General features: G+C 34.8%; 1 protein-coding gene across 12 annotated transcripts in view; it reads right to left on the bottom strand.

Moving 5' to 3' along the window:
• Window positions 1–17,386, bottom strand: part of RALGAPA1 (Ral GTPase activating protein catalytic subunit alpha 1) — a 253,551-nt gene that overhangs the window by 101,479 nt on the left and 134,686 nt on the right. For all 12 annotated transcript variants that reach the window (XR_003515516.2, XM_027568751.2, XM_027568756.2 and 9 more), the window contains 5 exons: window positions 17,165–17,290; window positions 14,128–14,186; window positions 12,478–12,586; window positions 11,153–11,263; window positions 8,176–8,244 (listed from right to left, as the gene is read on the bottom strand). Coding sequence is in view for 11 of the 12 variants with exons in the window: in XM_027568751.2 (XP_027424552.2) it covers window positions 8,176–8,244; window positions 11,153–11,263; window positions 12,478–12,586; window positions 14,128–14,186; window positions 17,165–17,290 (474 nt within the window). In the remaining variant the exon portion in view is untranslated. The remainder of the gene's footprint in view (window positions 1–8,175; window positions 8,245–11,152; window positions 11,264–12,477; window positions 12,587–14,127; window positions 14,187–17,164; window positions 17,291–17,386) is intronic.

The following is a 17,386-nucleotide window of genomic DNA, read 5'->3' as shown; positions in this document are numbered from 1 at the left end:
ATTGTCAGAAAATGATTGAAATAGAAGATAGAAAAAGAATATCCAATTTACATACAACTGGAGTCTCTGAAATACACATGTTAAAAAAGTCCGTCAGAAGCCAGGATAAACTGACCTGCAATAATCAACTCTAACACATATCCTGATAAAACTTTAAAAGTAAGACTTCAGACATAAAGAAAAAATATCCTTAGGGCCTCCTAGAAAAAAGATGAAATAATTTACAAGGGCAAGAGAATAAAATTGGCATCAGACTTCTCAAAAATAATGCACAAAGCAAGGCAACATTAAAATAAATAAATTAAGGTAAATGTCAATCTAAGGATTCTATACCTAACCAAGATGTTTCTCAAGTATCAGGGTTACAGAAAAAGTTTTAAATAAACAAGCACTCAGGGAATTTTGTATTCATGAGACTATCTTGAAGAACAAAGATGAACTTCATCTAACCAAGTAGCAAAAAGAATGGGGAGTATCTGCTTTATTTAGTTATAGAGCTAAGATTAAAAAAATAAAGGTAGAGATGAGTGGGGAAGAATCATTTATTAAATGACATATGCTATATGTGATATGTAGAAATAAAGTAACTAAAAATGGAGGCGAAAGAGAGTAAAAATAAAATAAGTTCATTTATTAACATATAGACAATAGATAGGAGAGAAAGGATACCATTAAATAATCACAACCACATAAAACGTGTATTAAAAAATAAGAGCTTAAATAAGAAAGCAAGGGAATAAAGACATTTTAAAAAGGTATACACAGAAAAGTAATCAAAAGAACAAAGTATAAAATTTCCTGAATACCAAAAGGAACTTAAAAAAATAAAACAAATGAAATATATCATGTAGAAAAAGAAACACAGAAAATGCAATATGCAAATTAGAATTAAATCAAAAAGAATTAATGTTAAAAGTTGCAATTCAAAATGTTCAAAATAAAGATAAAACATTTATGAATATCTATGTATCAAATAACATAGTGACTATCTTTACAAAGCAAAAACTACAACAGATGCCAAGGAAATACAGAAACATTAAGGAGACTTTAACACACCACTCTCAGTATAAGACAGATCGAGGGGATAAAATACAGGCATACTTCATTTTATTGCGCTTCACTTTACAGATAGTGCATTTTTTTATAAATTGAAGGTTTCTAGCAATCCTGTGTTGAGCAAGTCTATGAGCACCATTTTCTGACCACATTTGTTCACTTCATGTCTCTGTGTCACATTTTGGTAATTCTCACAATATTTCCTACTTTTCATGATTACTATATTTGTTATGGTGATCTGTGATCTTTGATATTATTACTGTAATTGTTTGGGGGTGCGACAAACCATGTCCTTATAAGACAGCAAACTTAATCAGCAAGCGTGTTCTGACTGCTCCACTGACCAGCCGTTCCCCCATCTCTCTTCCCGCTCCTCAGGCCTCCCTATTCCTTGAGACACAACAATACTGAAATTAGGCCAATTAATAATCCTACAATGGCCTCTAAGTGTTCCAGTGAAAGGAAGAGTCACATGACTCTCACTTTAATCAAAAGCTAGAAATTAAGTCTAGTGAGGAAGGCATGTCGAAAGTCAAGACAGGCTAAAAACTAGGTTTCTTGCGCCAAACAGCCAAGCTGTGAATACAAAGAAAAGCTTTGAAGGAAAGTAAAAGTGCTACTCCAGTAAACATGAATGTTGAGAAAGCAAAACAGCTGTATTGCTGATAAAGAGAAAGTTCTCTGGTCTGGATGGAAGATCAAACCAGCTGTAAAACCCCCTTAAGTCAAAGCCTAATCCAGAAGTAGGCCCTAACTCTCTTAAATTCTATGAAGGCTGAGAGAGGTGAGGAAGCTACAGAAGAGAAGTCTGAAGCTAGAACAGATTGATTTGTGAGGTTTAAGGAAAGAAGCCATCTCCATAACATAAAAGTACAAGGTGAAGGAGCAAATGCTGATATAGAGGCTGCAGCAAGTTATCCAGAAGATTAGCTACACTAAACAACAGATTTTCAATGTACACAAAATAGCCTTCTATTCAAAAATGCCATCTAAGACTTTCATAGCTAGAGAGAAGTCAGTGCCTGGCTTCAAAGCTTCAACGGACAGGCTGCTCTTCTGATAGGAGCTAATGCAGCTAGTGACTTTAGTTGAAGTCAGTGTTTATTTACCATTCCAAAAATCCTAGGGCCCTTAAGAATTATGCTAGATCTATTTTGCCTGTGCTCTATACATGGAACAACAAAGCCTGGATGACAGCACATCTGTTTACAACATGGTTTATTGAATATTTTAAGTCCAAGAGCTTTGATGGAGATGCACAATGAGATTAACGTTGTTTTCATTCCTGCTAACACAACATCCATTCTGCAGCCCATGGATTAGGGAGAAATTTTTATTTCAAGTCTTATTGTTAAAGAAATACATTTCAGAAGGCTACAGCTGCCATAGATAGTGATTTGTCTGAAGAATCTGGTTAAAGTGAATTGAAAACCTTCTGGAAAGGATTCACCACTCTAGATGTCATAGAGAACATTCATGATTCATGGGAAAAGGTCAAAAATATCAACATTAATGGGAGTTTGGAAGAAGTAAGTGATTCCAAACCTCATGGATGACTTTGAGGAGTTGAAGATTTCAGTGGAGAAAGTAACTACAGAATTGGTAGAAATAGCAAGAGAACTACACTTGGAGCCTGCAGATGTGATTGAATTGCTACAATCTTCATGATCAAACTTTAATGAATAAGGAAGGAGTTGCTTCTTATGAATGAGCAAAGAAAAGTAGCTTCTTGAGATGAAATCTACTCCTGGTGAAGATGCTGTGAAGACTGTTGAAATTACAACAAAGGATTTAGAATATTACATAAACATAGTTAATAAAAGTATTTGAAAGGACTGACTCCAACTCTGAAAGTTGTTCTATACTATGGGTAAAATGCTATCAAACAGCATTGTATGCTACAGAGAAACTGTGGGAAAAAAGAGAGTCAATCAATGTGGCAAACTTCATTGTCTTATGTTCAGAAATTGCCACAACCACCCCAACCTGCAGCAATCACCCTGATCAGCCATCAACACTAAGGCAGGACCCTCCACACTAGCAAAAAGATTACAATTCACTGAAACCTAAGATGATGGTTAGCATATTTTTAACAGTAAGTTATTTTTAAATTAAAGTATATACACTGTTTTGGGGGGACATATTGCTACTGCACACTTAATAGACTATAGTGTAGTTTAAACTAACTTTTATACACATATGCATTGAGAAACCAAAAAATTCATTTGCCTTGCTTTACTGAGTTATTCACTTTACTGTGGTAGTCTGTACCACAGACTACCAAGTACCTCCAAGGTATGCCTATATAATCCATATGAACAAAAGTCATTTGAGATCTTCAATAATACTTAACAGTATTAAAGAGATCTTGTCACCAAAAGAGCCTGAGAACTGATAGTACAGAATCTTAAGAAACAGACCCAAGTAATTTCAGAAATTGACTATTCACTAAAGGTAAAAACAGAACTTTTTAATCTGGTTATTCATTTGGAAAAACAACAAAAATGGTATCTGTGTCTCAAAACATACAGAATAAACTTCAAATGGATGATGGATAAAAATGTAAAAAATGAAATTATACAAGCACTAGAAGAAAACATGGGTGAATTCCTCTTTATCCAGGTACAGAGAAAGGCTTTCTATGACTGAAAATTCAGACAATGAAAAATAAATCGACTACATAAAAACTGATGTTTTCCATGATCCCCCCCCAAGAAACAATAACAAAAGTCCACATAAACAAAAGCAAAACACAAATGGGGGGAAGAAAAGAAAATATTTGTAACATATATGACAGTTAAGATATCCCTAGTACATAAAATTTGAAGGGAAAACACTAAAACCTGACAGAAAATATAAGAAGATATGAATAGATGGAGCGCCTGGCTTGGCTCAATTGGTGGAGCATGCAACTCCTGATCTTGGGGTTGTGAGTTCAAGCCCCATGTTGGGTGTAGAGATTACTAAAATAATAAATAAATTTTTAAAAAAGAAAAGGAAGAGGATATAAATAGATGATTCACAAAAATAAAATTAAAAGTTAGGCATTAGTAAATAGGATATTCAACTTCACTTATTAAAAGAGAAAGGTAAATGAAAAGTACAGTGAGATGCCCTTGTTCCCCCATCACATTGGCAAAAATTTCCAAATAAGAGAGTGTGGTTGAGACTCTGGGCAAACACACTCACAATTTGCTTCTGGGAATGCCAACATTTAACAAAATTACCTGTCTGTTTACCTTCTGACCCAGCAATTCCACTTCTAGGAATACACCCTGAAGACACATTCCAATTACGTAAAAATATACAGGCACAAAGGCAGTCACTGCAGCATTCTTTGCAATTACAAAATTCTGAAAAAACACTATACATCCATACATAGGAGAGTGAGCTGAATAAACTACAATACATTCACACAATGGAGTAATAATACTATGTAGGTGTAAAAAAGAACAAGGAAGATCTTTATGAATTGATGTATTGTGAATTTCCAGGATATTCTGTAAGTAAAAAATCTCAAGTACCAAAGAATATCTAGAATATGACATTTCTTAACAAGGTGGAAAAAAATATAAATGTATCTGCTCATTTGTACAGAAATAAAGAATAGATAAAGCATAAACTAAAAAAACAAATAAAAACAACAGGGAGAAAACACTAAAATTTAGGAATACAAACTGAAAAAATAACCTGAACTATATTTCAAATGAATTCTATAACCACACTGAAGTGAGGCTAAGGGGAGGGAGAAGTAACCTAAATAACTTTTAAACACAGCTTTTGAACTATATACTCTCTTGGTAATTATATACAGGCATAAATATATTCTGAAACTGCTTTTATTTTTCTAACACTGCACAAAGTAAATATACTGTGGATGACTGTGGATAATGGGAGCTAGGTTCTCATTACTGGGGCAGGTAGTTACAAATATGTAAAGGGGGAAGACAGACTGAACCTTGTGGTGCTGGACTGGAATCAGAGGTGTCAAGGTAAACTCATGGTGTTTTAATACACACAAAGAAATACAGATACGCATATATTACATATATACATAAAATACATATTATACATTTGTGTATATTTTTTATTTTCTTGCTCTATCTGGTGAGAGGGCCTAACCACACACACACAACCCAATGACCATGTAAACACCTAGTTCCTAGATCTTTATTTGAGAATACTATTTCCACTCAATGGAGCCAGAGTTACTTGGGGAAACGGCTAATTCGAGTACTGGGGCAGGGAAAATACAAGATGAGTCTGAAAAATTCTATGATGACAGAATTTAAGGATACACTAAAAGAACAATGAGGAGGATATAACAAAAAGGACAAAGTCGTCAATTTAAAGGGCATTCCCACTGGCTAAATCTGGAACATTTTGAGCTTCGAAATAATGATAGTAAAAAAACTAAGGATTATAATCCATTGCATAAAAGAAGAATCATGATCCCACACTGGTAAGATGGAGAGGGCTAAGAGAAAACTCTTCCTTATCACAGAAAACTAACTAATGAATGTAAAAGTAATGACAGAATCAGGAAATCACCATTTGGAACTATCATAAAAACATTTAATTCTGATAAGAGTTATCAATGGCTAGCAAAACTACTTAGTAAAGGTTTAAGGAATAATAGAATATTTATATAGTTTCAAAGTGTCTTCCTACAAGATACTTATTAATTGGAACAGGTAAAATAGCAGCCTGGTTCAAGCTCTTAGCTGTCCCTCAAACCTCTGTGACTATCCAAGCTGAATCCTAAAAGGGTGGGAAACGCCAATATACCTATTCAGGTTCCTGAAGTACTACTAATTGCCTACCCCTTCGGCTCCCTGATGCAGGCTAACTGGAAGGCTGACTTTCAGGAACAGCAGGGAAGTTGGTATATTAGCTATGCAGTCTAGCCCCTAACAGAGAAACAGAGCTGGCTATTTTTGCTTACTCATTCTGTGCTAAGCCAGAGGAAAACAGTGGCTGGGAGTGCTGGTGCAAATATAACCACCACTGTTTTGTGTGTTTCTAGAGAATTCATGAATGCCAAGTTCCGTCCGCTCCCAGAACTAGGTGATTTGGGAGCTACTCATCTAGTGTTGACAAGTTCCTTCTAGGGAAAAGCTGGAGACCTGGTTTTATTATTGGAGCCAGATGCAGGGAGAATACAGGGGAAGTGCCCACTGGTTCTAATGGGCTTCCAGGGGGACTGCAGTCAGCACCTAGATGAAGGTTGATTAGAAGCTGGACCCTCAGGCAAGAGCTGGGAAAATATGCAGTCAAATTCTTTATAGGGAAAGAATGCCTGTTCCCTCTGTGATGAACCCTGGGGGAATAGCAATAGCAGGTGCTCACACTCCTGTTAAACAAGTGTTCCTTTGTTTCCTGTAGTTCTGTGGGACTTGTGAATACAAGCCCTGTTGGCTTTCAGAGCCAGGTGATTTGGAAGCCCATCCCTGGCATGGCAGACTTAAAAGCTGGGGTGCTAGATGTGTGGTCTAAACCCTTCTATCCTCAGAGAGACCCTGGCAGTTGGGGGTTCTCTCCTGAGTGTGCCAACAGTGGGGTTTATCATGAGAATGTTTCCTATGTAGTTTGATGTGGGTATTTTCTCAGTTGCCTGATGTGTAGGATCATTCAGCTAATTTCTGGATTTCTCTCAGAGAGAATTGCTCCATGTGTAGTTGTATCTTTGGTGCATCCATAGGAGGAAGAAAATTCAGGAGCCTCCTATGTCTCTATTTTGGTGACCCCTGCTCTGTTATTCTTCAAGGTGTTCACTTCGCTAATAACTCTTCTTACTCTGTAACTTCTCCTTAAGTGATCATATATATTCCCATAGTTTAATAGTACTCATGTGCTGATGATATCAGTAATTTTGTTTCCAGCTTCAAATTTACTACTTTAGGTATGGAATTGCTTTGCTGGTGGTTTTACTGGGCAATATTCCTTACATGCAACACAATGAAAACTGAAATTCATCTTTCTCCAACAACTCTGCTCTTTTGAGATTTCAACACCATACGATTAAGAGATGCTGACACTGAGATCTGGAGAACAGAATGCAAGATTGGGATGTGAAAATGGAAAGGAATAAAATAATTTTCAGAGGAAATGAACAGAATCTAGAGAAGTGTTGATTAATAGAACTTTGTGCAATGATGGGAATGGTATATATTTGTCCATGTGACTATTAGGCACTTGAAATGTGGTTAGCACAAATAAGGAATTAAGTTTTTAATATAAAGTTTTAATTTTATTTAAATTTAAAGTCACGTGTGGTTAGTAGCTACTATCCTGGGCAGCAAAGATCTAGAGTCTCTGTACATAACATGTTATGTACAATGCCTAATATATAATAAAAAACTAACAGACATATGAACAAACAGGAAAATGGAATCCATAGTCAAGAGGAAAAGATTTCAATAGGAACAGACTCAGCAATAACCCAGATATTGAATTTAGCAGACGAGGACTTCAAAATAATTATGATAAACATGTTAAAAATCTAAAAGAAAAGATAGATATTACTGATGAAGAAATGCAGATTTCAGGAAATCTATGGAAACTATGAAAAGAAACCAAATAGAAACTTTAGACTGACAAATACAATATCTGAAATAGTTAAAGGAGTCTCACAATGAATTTACTGAGGTAAATGCAATCCTGTAGAACTTTTTGTGGCCAGAGGGATGCCTTCTTCTATGTGCCATAGCTCTATTATACATACTCTCCTTAATGGAAATTTCATTATTTTCTACCAATAACAGTTATATAAAGATGTATGGCTGCCTTCAGAAACGATGAATTCCTCAGAATTACTAATTTTCAGGCATAAACAAGACCATAATTTGGTAGGATAAAGTGAAATAATTATAAATGAACAGAATATCCTCTAAGGTTCCCCACAATCCTGAGATTCAAAGACTTTACCAAATGACTATGATTAACTGGACATTTGAACTAAAATATAATTTAGTTACACTTAAATAATGTAAAGATATATTTCATATTATAGGGATTTTTAAGCACAAGATTAATGTTTACCATATACATATATATATCTTTGCAATTTTAAAATATATTTTACTAAACCAATTAAATATCAAACAAAATTTAAATTACCCTCTTATCCATTTCATAAGATGAAGCTTCTGTACTTGGCAAAAGATGGGTAATGGTGGCTATTAGAATCTGTCAGCAAAGAAAAAAAAAGTTCAAAATATGTTAAATTAGTGATGCATCCTAAAACTTAAATGTTAATGGTAAAGTGATAAAAAATCTATTGATGAAAGTTTAAGTATATTTTTAAATCCTAAATACATTAACACTGTTACTTCAAAGTTAATTTTTAATAGGTCAGCTTTTCAAGTATTCTTAACTATCAATCATTTACAATCCTCATATGTATATAGGAACCAAAATCATATAAACTCTGTCAACTATAAATGGATTTCTTACAAACTCAATTCAGGAATCTATATCTATCTATCTATCTATCTATCTATCTATCTATCTATCTATCTATCTATATATATATATATAGAGAGAGAGAGAGAGAGAGAATGAAACTGGACCTCTATTTTACACCACTGACAAAAATTAACTTGACATGGATCAAAGACCTGAAAGCATAAACTCCTAGAGGAAAGCACATGGAAAATACTCTTGATATTGGTCTTGGCATTGAATTCTTGGGTAAGACACCAAAAGCTAAAGGAAACAAGTGGGACCATATCAAACTAAAGAGCATCTGCACAGCAAAGGAAGCAATACACTGAAAAGGCAACTGATGGAATGGGAGAAAATGTTTACAAACCATGTATCTGGATAGGGGTTAATACATAAAATATATGAAGAACTCATACAACTCAATAGCAAAAAAGCAAATAATCCAATTTAAAAATGGGCAAAGGACCTGAATAAACATTTTTCCAACGAAGACATTCAAATGGCATTTTATTTTATTTTATTTTATTTTGGGGCACCTGGGTGGCTCAGTCGTTAAAGCATCCGCCTTCGGCTCAGGTCATGATCCCAGGGTCCTGGGATCGAGCCCCGCATCAGGCTCCCTGCTCAGTGGGAAGCCTGCTTCTCCCTCTCCCACTCCCCCTGCTTGTGTTCCCTGTCTCTCTCTGTCAAATAAATAAAATCTTATTTTATTTTAAAGATTTTATTTATTTGACCTGAGCCAAAGGCGGACGCTTAATGACTGAGCCACCCCCGCGCCCCCAAATGGCATTTTAATGGGTATATGAAAAGGTATTCAACATCACTAATCATGAGGAAAATGCAAATAAAAACCACATCTGTTAGAATGGCTTTTTTCAAAAAGGTAAGAGATAACATGTTGGCAAGGAGGTGGAGAAAAGAAAACTGATATACACTGTTGGTGGGAAGGTGAACTGGTACAGCTTTTATGGAAAACAGTATGGAGGTTCCTCAAAATATTAAAATTGGAACTACCACATGATAAAAAAAAAAAACTACTATAATGATCCAGCAATCCTGCTCCTAGATGTATATCTGAAGGAAATGAAATCAGTATCTCGAAGAGATACCTGCACACCATGTTCACTGCAGCATTATTCACAATAGCAAAGATATGGAAACAATGTAAATGTCCTTCAATGAATAAATGAATTCAAAAAAATGTGTGTGTATATATATATATATACACAATGGAATACTATTACTCAGCCATAAAAAAGGAAATCTTGCCATTTGTGACAACATGGATGAACCTGGAGGGCATTACTGTAAGTGAAATAAGCCAGAGAAAGGCAAATACTGTACGGTACCACTTATATGTGGAATCTTAAAAAAAAAAGAATGCTGATCATAGAAACAGAATAGAAATGTGGTGGCCAGGGGCTGGGAGGAGAAGAGGAAAATGCGGAGATGTAGGTCAAAGGGTATAAATTTTCAGTTATAAAAACAGTAAGTTCTGAGGATCTAATGTACAGCATGGTGACTATAGTTAATCATACTGAATATCTGGAAGTTGCTAAGAACAGACCTGAAGCATTCTCACCATAAACAAAAAACAGTTAACTATGTGAGGTAATTGATGTGTTAATTATCTTGACCTTGGTAATCATTCCACAATTACCAAATCATCATGTTCTGTATTTTAAATATATACAATGTCAACTATTTCTCAGTAAAGTTGGGGGGGAAAATATGAAAATCGACTCTCAGGGTGCCTGGCTGGCTCAGTTGGTAAAACATATGACTCTTGACCTCGGGGCTGTGAGTTCAAGCCCCACACTGGGCATAGAGTTTAGTTAAAAAAAAGAGGGGAAATAAAAAGAAAAAGAAATCTACTCTTATCTTTCCAGATACGTGTGTGTGTGTGTGTGTGTGTGTGTGTGTGTGTGTGTGTGTGTGTGTGTGTGTAAATATATGCTTTAAAAAAAAAAAAGATTACATCATTAGTTTTTGATTAGAAGACAATGAATTGAGTTCTTTATAGTGCTGAAACAAATAACCAAGAATCTGGAACCCAGGAAAAATATCCTTTAAAAAGGAAGGGTTATTTTGAAGCAATTCTGGTAATATTCTTATTAATCTTGGTGTTGGTAACCTGAAAATTCATCTAATTGTACATGCATGTCATTGCTTTTTGTATGTATATATACAGAATAAGAGATATGGTAACATCAAAAAAAAAAAAGATATTTTATAATGTATTTTTTAATTTTATTTATTTATTTGAGAAAGAGAGAAAGCACAGACGGAGAGTAAGAGGGAGAAGCAGAGTTCCCGCTGAGCGGAGAGCCCAATGTGGGCCTTGACTCCAGGACCCTGAGATCATGACCTGAGCCGAAGGCAGATGCTTAACCAACTGAGCCACTCAGGCACCCCATACGGTGGTTTTTTAAATTAACATATATTATACTCTGAATAGTATATGAATAAATTTGATTAAAAAATATGAAATAATAAAAATAATTAATAAAAGGCAAAATATGCACATACATATGTGTTATTTACTCTGGAAATTTCTTGAGCTCATTAAGTTTTTTTATGTGCTTGTTAAAAATGTATAGGGATAAATTTATTATATTTAACAGGGTCATAATACATGAGAAATACTTACTTGAATAATTTTCAAGGGAGATTCGGGTTGGTAAATCTGAAGTCTAGGTACGTAATGAACCAGCATGTGAAGCATGTTACAAGCTACATGGGCTACTGTTTTATTAGTAAACTGTAATAACAACAAAATATTCATTAATGTATTAGCTGCTGAAAAACTTGAAATTTCATACATGTTTCTTTTGGTCATTCTATACGTTTATTAAAATATTAAGATGATAAATACACAGCCACAAAATAAAAATTCGTAACACATTCTAAAAACACAATTAACTTTATTTTTAATTTTGAATGTTTGTCCCCATTAAGGTTTTATTCCATTTTCTGTTACCTGGATTTCTGCAACAGCCTGTAAACTGCTAATTTCTTATCAATCGTTTCCCCATTCCAATCTACTATACCAACACTTTCAAATTAATCTAAAGAACTGCTCTGATGCTGACATTCTTTATGCTTAAAGCTCTCAGATGACTCCCCATTGGCATAAACTCAAACTTGTTAGGTTTAACTCTCTATGACCAAATCTCCCCCATTCTTCTGTCTCCTTTCCAGAGTCTTCTCTATTACTTAAGTCAAAGTGATCTCGGCTTCCTCTGATCTCAATTAGCATTTCATATGCACCATTCATTTGGTTCTCTCAGCTTTCTGTTTTATAAAACTCTTACTTTAATCCTTTTCAGCCATCATATTATTAACCGCTTGCCTCTAGTATTTACAATTATTTTTTATTCTGGTATCCCTCACTCTCACTAGCAAACCACCTCAAACATAGTACATACTCAGAAATATTTGTCCAATAAGTAATATTTGTACCTTTTTGTTTAGAATTCTATACAGATACTATATTACAAGTCAAACAAAAATAATATCATGCATACTTTCACAAGCAAAAAATTTACTCAGTTAGATTCTCCAAGTAATTAGGTTATTATTTTTTAACAAATCTTACTCTGGTTACAAAGAGAGCATTTAACTTGAATAATAAAGCCAAAACATTGAACAGCTCAAGAATTCAGGGAAGTATTAAGGATTAAAGAGTAGGTTACAAAAATACTGATCAGGAAAAAACAAACAACCCTATATATGTTGTTAAGTGACATAAAAAGCTGAGGTAAAATAGGTTATCACCAGGATATCCTAAATTCAAGAGTAGCACCACTCTGAAGGAAAAAGTCAGGATCAAAGAAATAATGTAATAATAAAGTAATAAAAACATTTATTAAATGTTTTATTCTATAAGGACACAATTTATAATTAACATTTGGAGAAAACCAGTCCTGCATTCTATACTATATTAATATATTTGATTAAATAGGTTTTTTTTACCTTTAAGGAAACACAAATTACATTCAGAGCTTCCTTGATTTGAGGATGATGAGACTCATGGACTAGTTCTTCACAAATCCAAATACCTAAACTGCACAATGCTACACATCTGCAAAAAGGGCAACCAACAATGATATAAACAGAAGTAGACGAGCCTTTAAATGAAATGAAACCACCACCACAACCAAAATACCCACAACCAACCAATCTAGAATGAACATGCACTGTTTAAGTGAATCAATCAATTTGTTACTCTGTACATTAGCTCTTCCTGAGGAAGAGAAAGTAGGAGGAAAGCACATGACCCCAAATTCAACGCCTAATTTTCAAACATAATTTACTACCAAGCTCATAGATGGGGATAACACACAGGATCTTTTTAACAAACCCATATTAATAAACTGATATTGCCATAAAGCTTCCAAAACAAATATGTAACCTGCTTTCAAAAAAGGAAAGAGTGTGGTTTTATTGACTGACAGCACAAAATAAACTTTAGCAAAAACATGAAGCTGATGGGGTAAGTCAAATATTATTTTCTTTCTTTTCCTTCCTTCTTTTTTAGAGAAGGGGGGAAGGGCAGAGGGAAAGGGAGAGAGGGAGAGAGGGAATCTTAAGCAGGTTCCATGCCCAGTACAGAGCCTGATGAGGGGCTCAGTCTCGCAACCCTGAGATCATGACCTGAGCCAAAATCAAGAGTTGGATACTTAACTGACTGAGCCACCCAGGTGCCCCTAAATATTATTTTCATAACTCTTAAATTTAACACGGCTAGCTACATTCTTTTTTTTTTTAATTTTTAAATTTATTTTTTGACAGAGAGAGACACAGCAAGAGAGGGAACAAAAGCAGGGGGAGTGGGAAAGGGAGAAGCAGGCTTCCTGCTGAGCAAGGAGCCCCATGTGGGGCTCAATCCCAGGACCCTGGGATCATGACCTGAGCCGAAGGCAGACGCTTAACGACTGAGCCACCCAGGTGCCCCAGCTACAAATTCTTTGTAAAACAAACTGGCAATACAAATAAAATTCATGTGCTTTATAAAGGGTTTCCAACAGAAACTTGTAGAATTTTTTCTATTCCCTAACATCTTGTGAAACTTCATTTCCCTATTTCAACTGAAGTTTCAAATTGAAGGGAGTTATTTGATGATCAGAATCAGTACAAATTTCATTAGTGTATTCAAGTATAAGCTTCTGATGAGCACATACTGTTTCCCTCAACTCCTAAAAAAGTCAACTCTTTCTAGTATCCTGGTATACTTGGCATGTCCTGATACTGACATTCGTAAATTTTGTAGAACGTTAAATTTCAGAATAATTCAATGCAGAAATATCTTTCTTCCTGAACATAGTGGATCAGAAATTCTTAAGTCTCTTCTTTCAGTTTATCATAGTGTTAATGCTAATAAATTATTTACTATTAAAACTACCAGGGGTGCCTGGGTGGCTCAGTCGGTTAAGCATCTGCCTTCGGTTAAGCATCTGCCTTCAGCTCAGGTCATGATCCCCGGCTCCTGGGTCCAAGCCCTGTGTTGCGCTCCCAGCAGTGGGAAGCTTGCTTCTCCCTTTCCTCCCATCTTGTGCTTTCTCCTGCTATCTCTCTCTCTCGCAAATAAATAAAATCTTAAAAAAAAAAGAGTATCTGACCTACCGTGCAGGACCAGATGGCTCATCTCTTGCCGAGCTTAATACAGTTTTGATTATGAGTTCCTAAAATAAAGGGGAAATACCTGTAATGATTAAGATTTCATTCATTCATTCATTCATTCATTCAAGTATTTATTAAATGGCTACTATGGACCCAAGCACTGTGCCAGGTGCTAGGGATACAACAGTGAAATAAAACAATCTTTGTTCTCACCTGAATACTTTAATTAATAGAGTCCAATATTATTCATAAAATTAGCTAAATAAAAAAAACAATAATATGGTCTGAATGTTTGTGTCTCCCCTCCCAAAATTCTTATGCTAAAATCCTATCTCCCAAAGATGATGTTAGGTCATGAGGATGGAGACCTTATGAATGATATTCATGCTCTTATACAAGAGACCACCAAAGACCTCCTTAGTTCCTTCTACTTTGTGAAGACATAGCGGGCAGGGACCAGCTCTGGAGCAGCGAGAGGGCCCTCGCCAGAATGCCACTCTGCTGGAGCCTTGATCTTGGACTTCCAGTCTCCACAACTGTGACAAATAAATTTCTGCTGTTTATAAGCTACCCAGTTGGTAGTATTTTTTTTTAGCAGTATTTTGTTACAGCAGCACAGGCTAAAATAAATGATTTCTGAAATTTATAACCAAATATACATGTTCAAAAAAATAATTTTTCCTGATTAAAAGATTAATAAAAAGTTCACTATAAGATAATTAAAACAGATTTACTCGCTCAAAAGTATGGGTATCTTTTCAAAACTCTGAGAAATATTTATTTAAAAGCAAGCCTCCTCTTTTTTGATAATTTGTAAAACATTATAATGTGTGAGTTTGGGGATAAGTGCTAAATAATAGTTAAAATTATGTGAATGAAAAAAGTATTCAAACGGGAGAATAAAGAGAAAGTAATTATCTAAAGAGAGGGTCTTATAGTAAATTTATGTTTAGCAGGCAGAGAAAGAACACTGGTTTATTAAGGAGTCCTAGAATATTTAGAGAAACAAGAAGTAAATCAAGATGGATCTGTGCAACATAAGTCAAAGTTGAAAAGATTTAGGAAGGTCAGGAATATCAACATGGGTCAAATACTACAGTGGCTAACTAAGAGGAAAACAATGCCATGAGGCTGGATAATTAAGACTCTATTACTTCCTTTTTTAAAAAAATCATTCATTCATTCATTCATTCATAAATTCACAAAGCACTTATCAGCTACATAGATTGTAAGCTCCTTAGGAGGAGTACCTTCGACTTATCTTTGTAAACTTAGCATCTAGCCCACTGGCTCGCAATTAATAGGTACTTTGAGCAAATCTATTGTTTAAGCCCAAGAGCTTTCTATGTAATAGATCCTGTCTTAAATGCTGGAAAGAAATAGATGGTTAAGATGCAGTACCTATCCTCAAGAAGTTTACATTCCAGAGAGGGAGGGAGACTTGTAAACAATCACAACACAAGATGACACATAAAAGGTTCTATGTGAACAAACAGGTAAACTTCGGAAAGTCATAGAAGACTTCACAAAACGGTTTTAGGTAAACAGGATTTTGACAAATGATCAAGGTCAAAGACTAAGATTATTTGTGTTTGGGTGATTAAGAGAGACAAAAAGAGGAAAACAGGTCTATATAATGGATGTTTAGGCAGAAAGAAATGCATTTTCAAAAGCACAAAACTGAAAAACAGCATGGTATGTTCCACGTGGCTATGTGGCTGCAGTTTAGAATATACAGAGAGCTAGTTTCAGTGAAAATTAAATATGACCACTATGGCCTGTAATTTTCCCTTAAATCTCCAGTTTTCTGACTAAGAATAATCATTATTTTCTTAGGCTTTTTGCTTTCTTCATTATTAGAATTAGCTTTTATTTTGGAGATACCCCTTCCCCAAAGTTTGATTTTTTAAATCATTTCAGCCATTACTATCTATACAAAGGCCAGAAGACAATGAGGCCACTCTGAAATGTAGATCATATGTAGTTAGCTAGGCTAATCCCTAGCAAACTCTACTCTTGGTGCCTAGGTATCAGATTTTTTAAATCTTTATAATGTATTTGATTATGTCATTAAATTACCAGAAAAGTTACTTTATGACCTAACCATATTACAAAGAGAAGTGAGAGCAAAAGACAAAATTAAATTTAATTTGCCTAAGCAAATTAAAACTATTACCTATCCCTCACCTTCAGGATCTTCTGAAAATAGAAGAAACTGAAGATATTACATCTCTGAAGACCAGAGTTCAATTTCTATGTTTTTATTAACTGCCATTGCAAATTTGCATTGACCTACATAATTTTATGTGTAAGCGAAATTCACTTTTTTAACAAATGTTTCTGGAGTACCAGATGCCAAGCAGCATGTTAAGCTCTGAGGATATAGCAGTAAATAAGACTTTATGGTGTTTGTCTGAAGCATAAATCAAACACTAAACAAGTAATTACACGTTATAAACATCATAAAGAGAAATATGGGTGGTATGAAAAGTATATGCAGAAATCCAGAAAACTGGATTGAAAAAATTTCTTTCAGAGAAAGCAAAAGTTTAAAAAAAAATTATCAACATGACTTTTGAGGAGCTATGCTTCAGGTACATAGATTACCCACCCCAATTCCACAGTTTCCTACAGCAAAACAGAATATTCCATTACACTGTTTGATATATCACATGGGGAAATTAGGAGACAGTGTCAAATTTGCAGATTTAGTGCCATCTCAATCTTAGAAGCCTTAGAGGTAGCATAGTATCTGCCTCATAGGATGTTTCAATAAATGTTCTGTGAGTGAATGAAAGAATCCTAAGATACTGATAATATGAATGGATTCAGTAATGAGAAAATGTTTCCAAAGAAGTTATCAATACAAAAAAGACTGTGCTCCTAATGGACATTCTAGCCTTGCGTCTGAGGGGTATGACTGGTTAATGTTCTTTAACAATTATGTGGATTTCTAAAGGAAAAGAAAGAATACAAATTTTATCATACATTGTGTTTATAAAATCATTTAAACACTAAAAATCAGCATCTGATTTCTTACCTTAACATCTGTAAACTGAGACACAGCAATATCAGGAATGTTGGGATGGAGAGCAGGCAGTTCACAATATAAGTTAGGAAAGCAAACCAAAGATCCCAGAAGAACTTGTGCTTCTACTCTTGGTGCCTAGGTATCAGATTTTTAAAATCTTTATAATGTATTTGATTATGTCATTAAATTACCAAAAAAGTTACTTTATGACCTAACCATATTACAAAGAGA

This window comes from Zalophus californianus, chromosome 6, assembly GCF_009762305.2.
Source record: "Zalophus californianus isolate mZalCal1 chromosome 6, mZalCal1.pri.v2, whole genome shotgun sequence".
In the NCBI taxonomy this organism is placed as follows: Eukaryota; Metazoa; Chordata; class Mammalia; order Carnivora; family Otariidae; genus Zalophus; species Zalophus californianus.
Note: the sequence above shows the minus strand (reverse complement) of the source record. Positions and strands in the feature narration are given on the sequence as shown.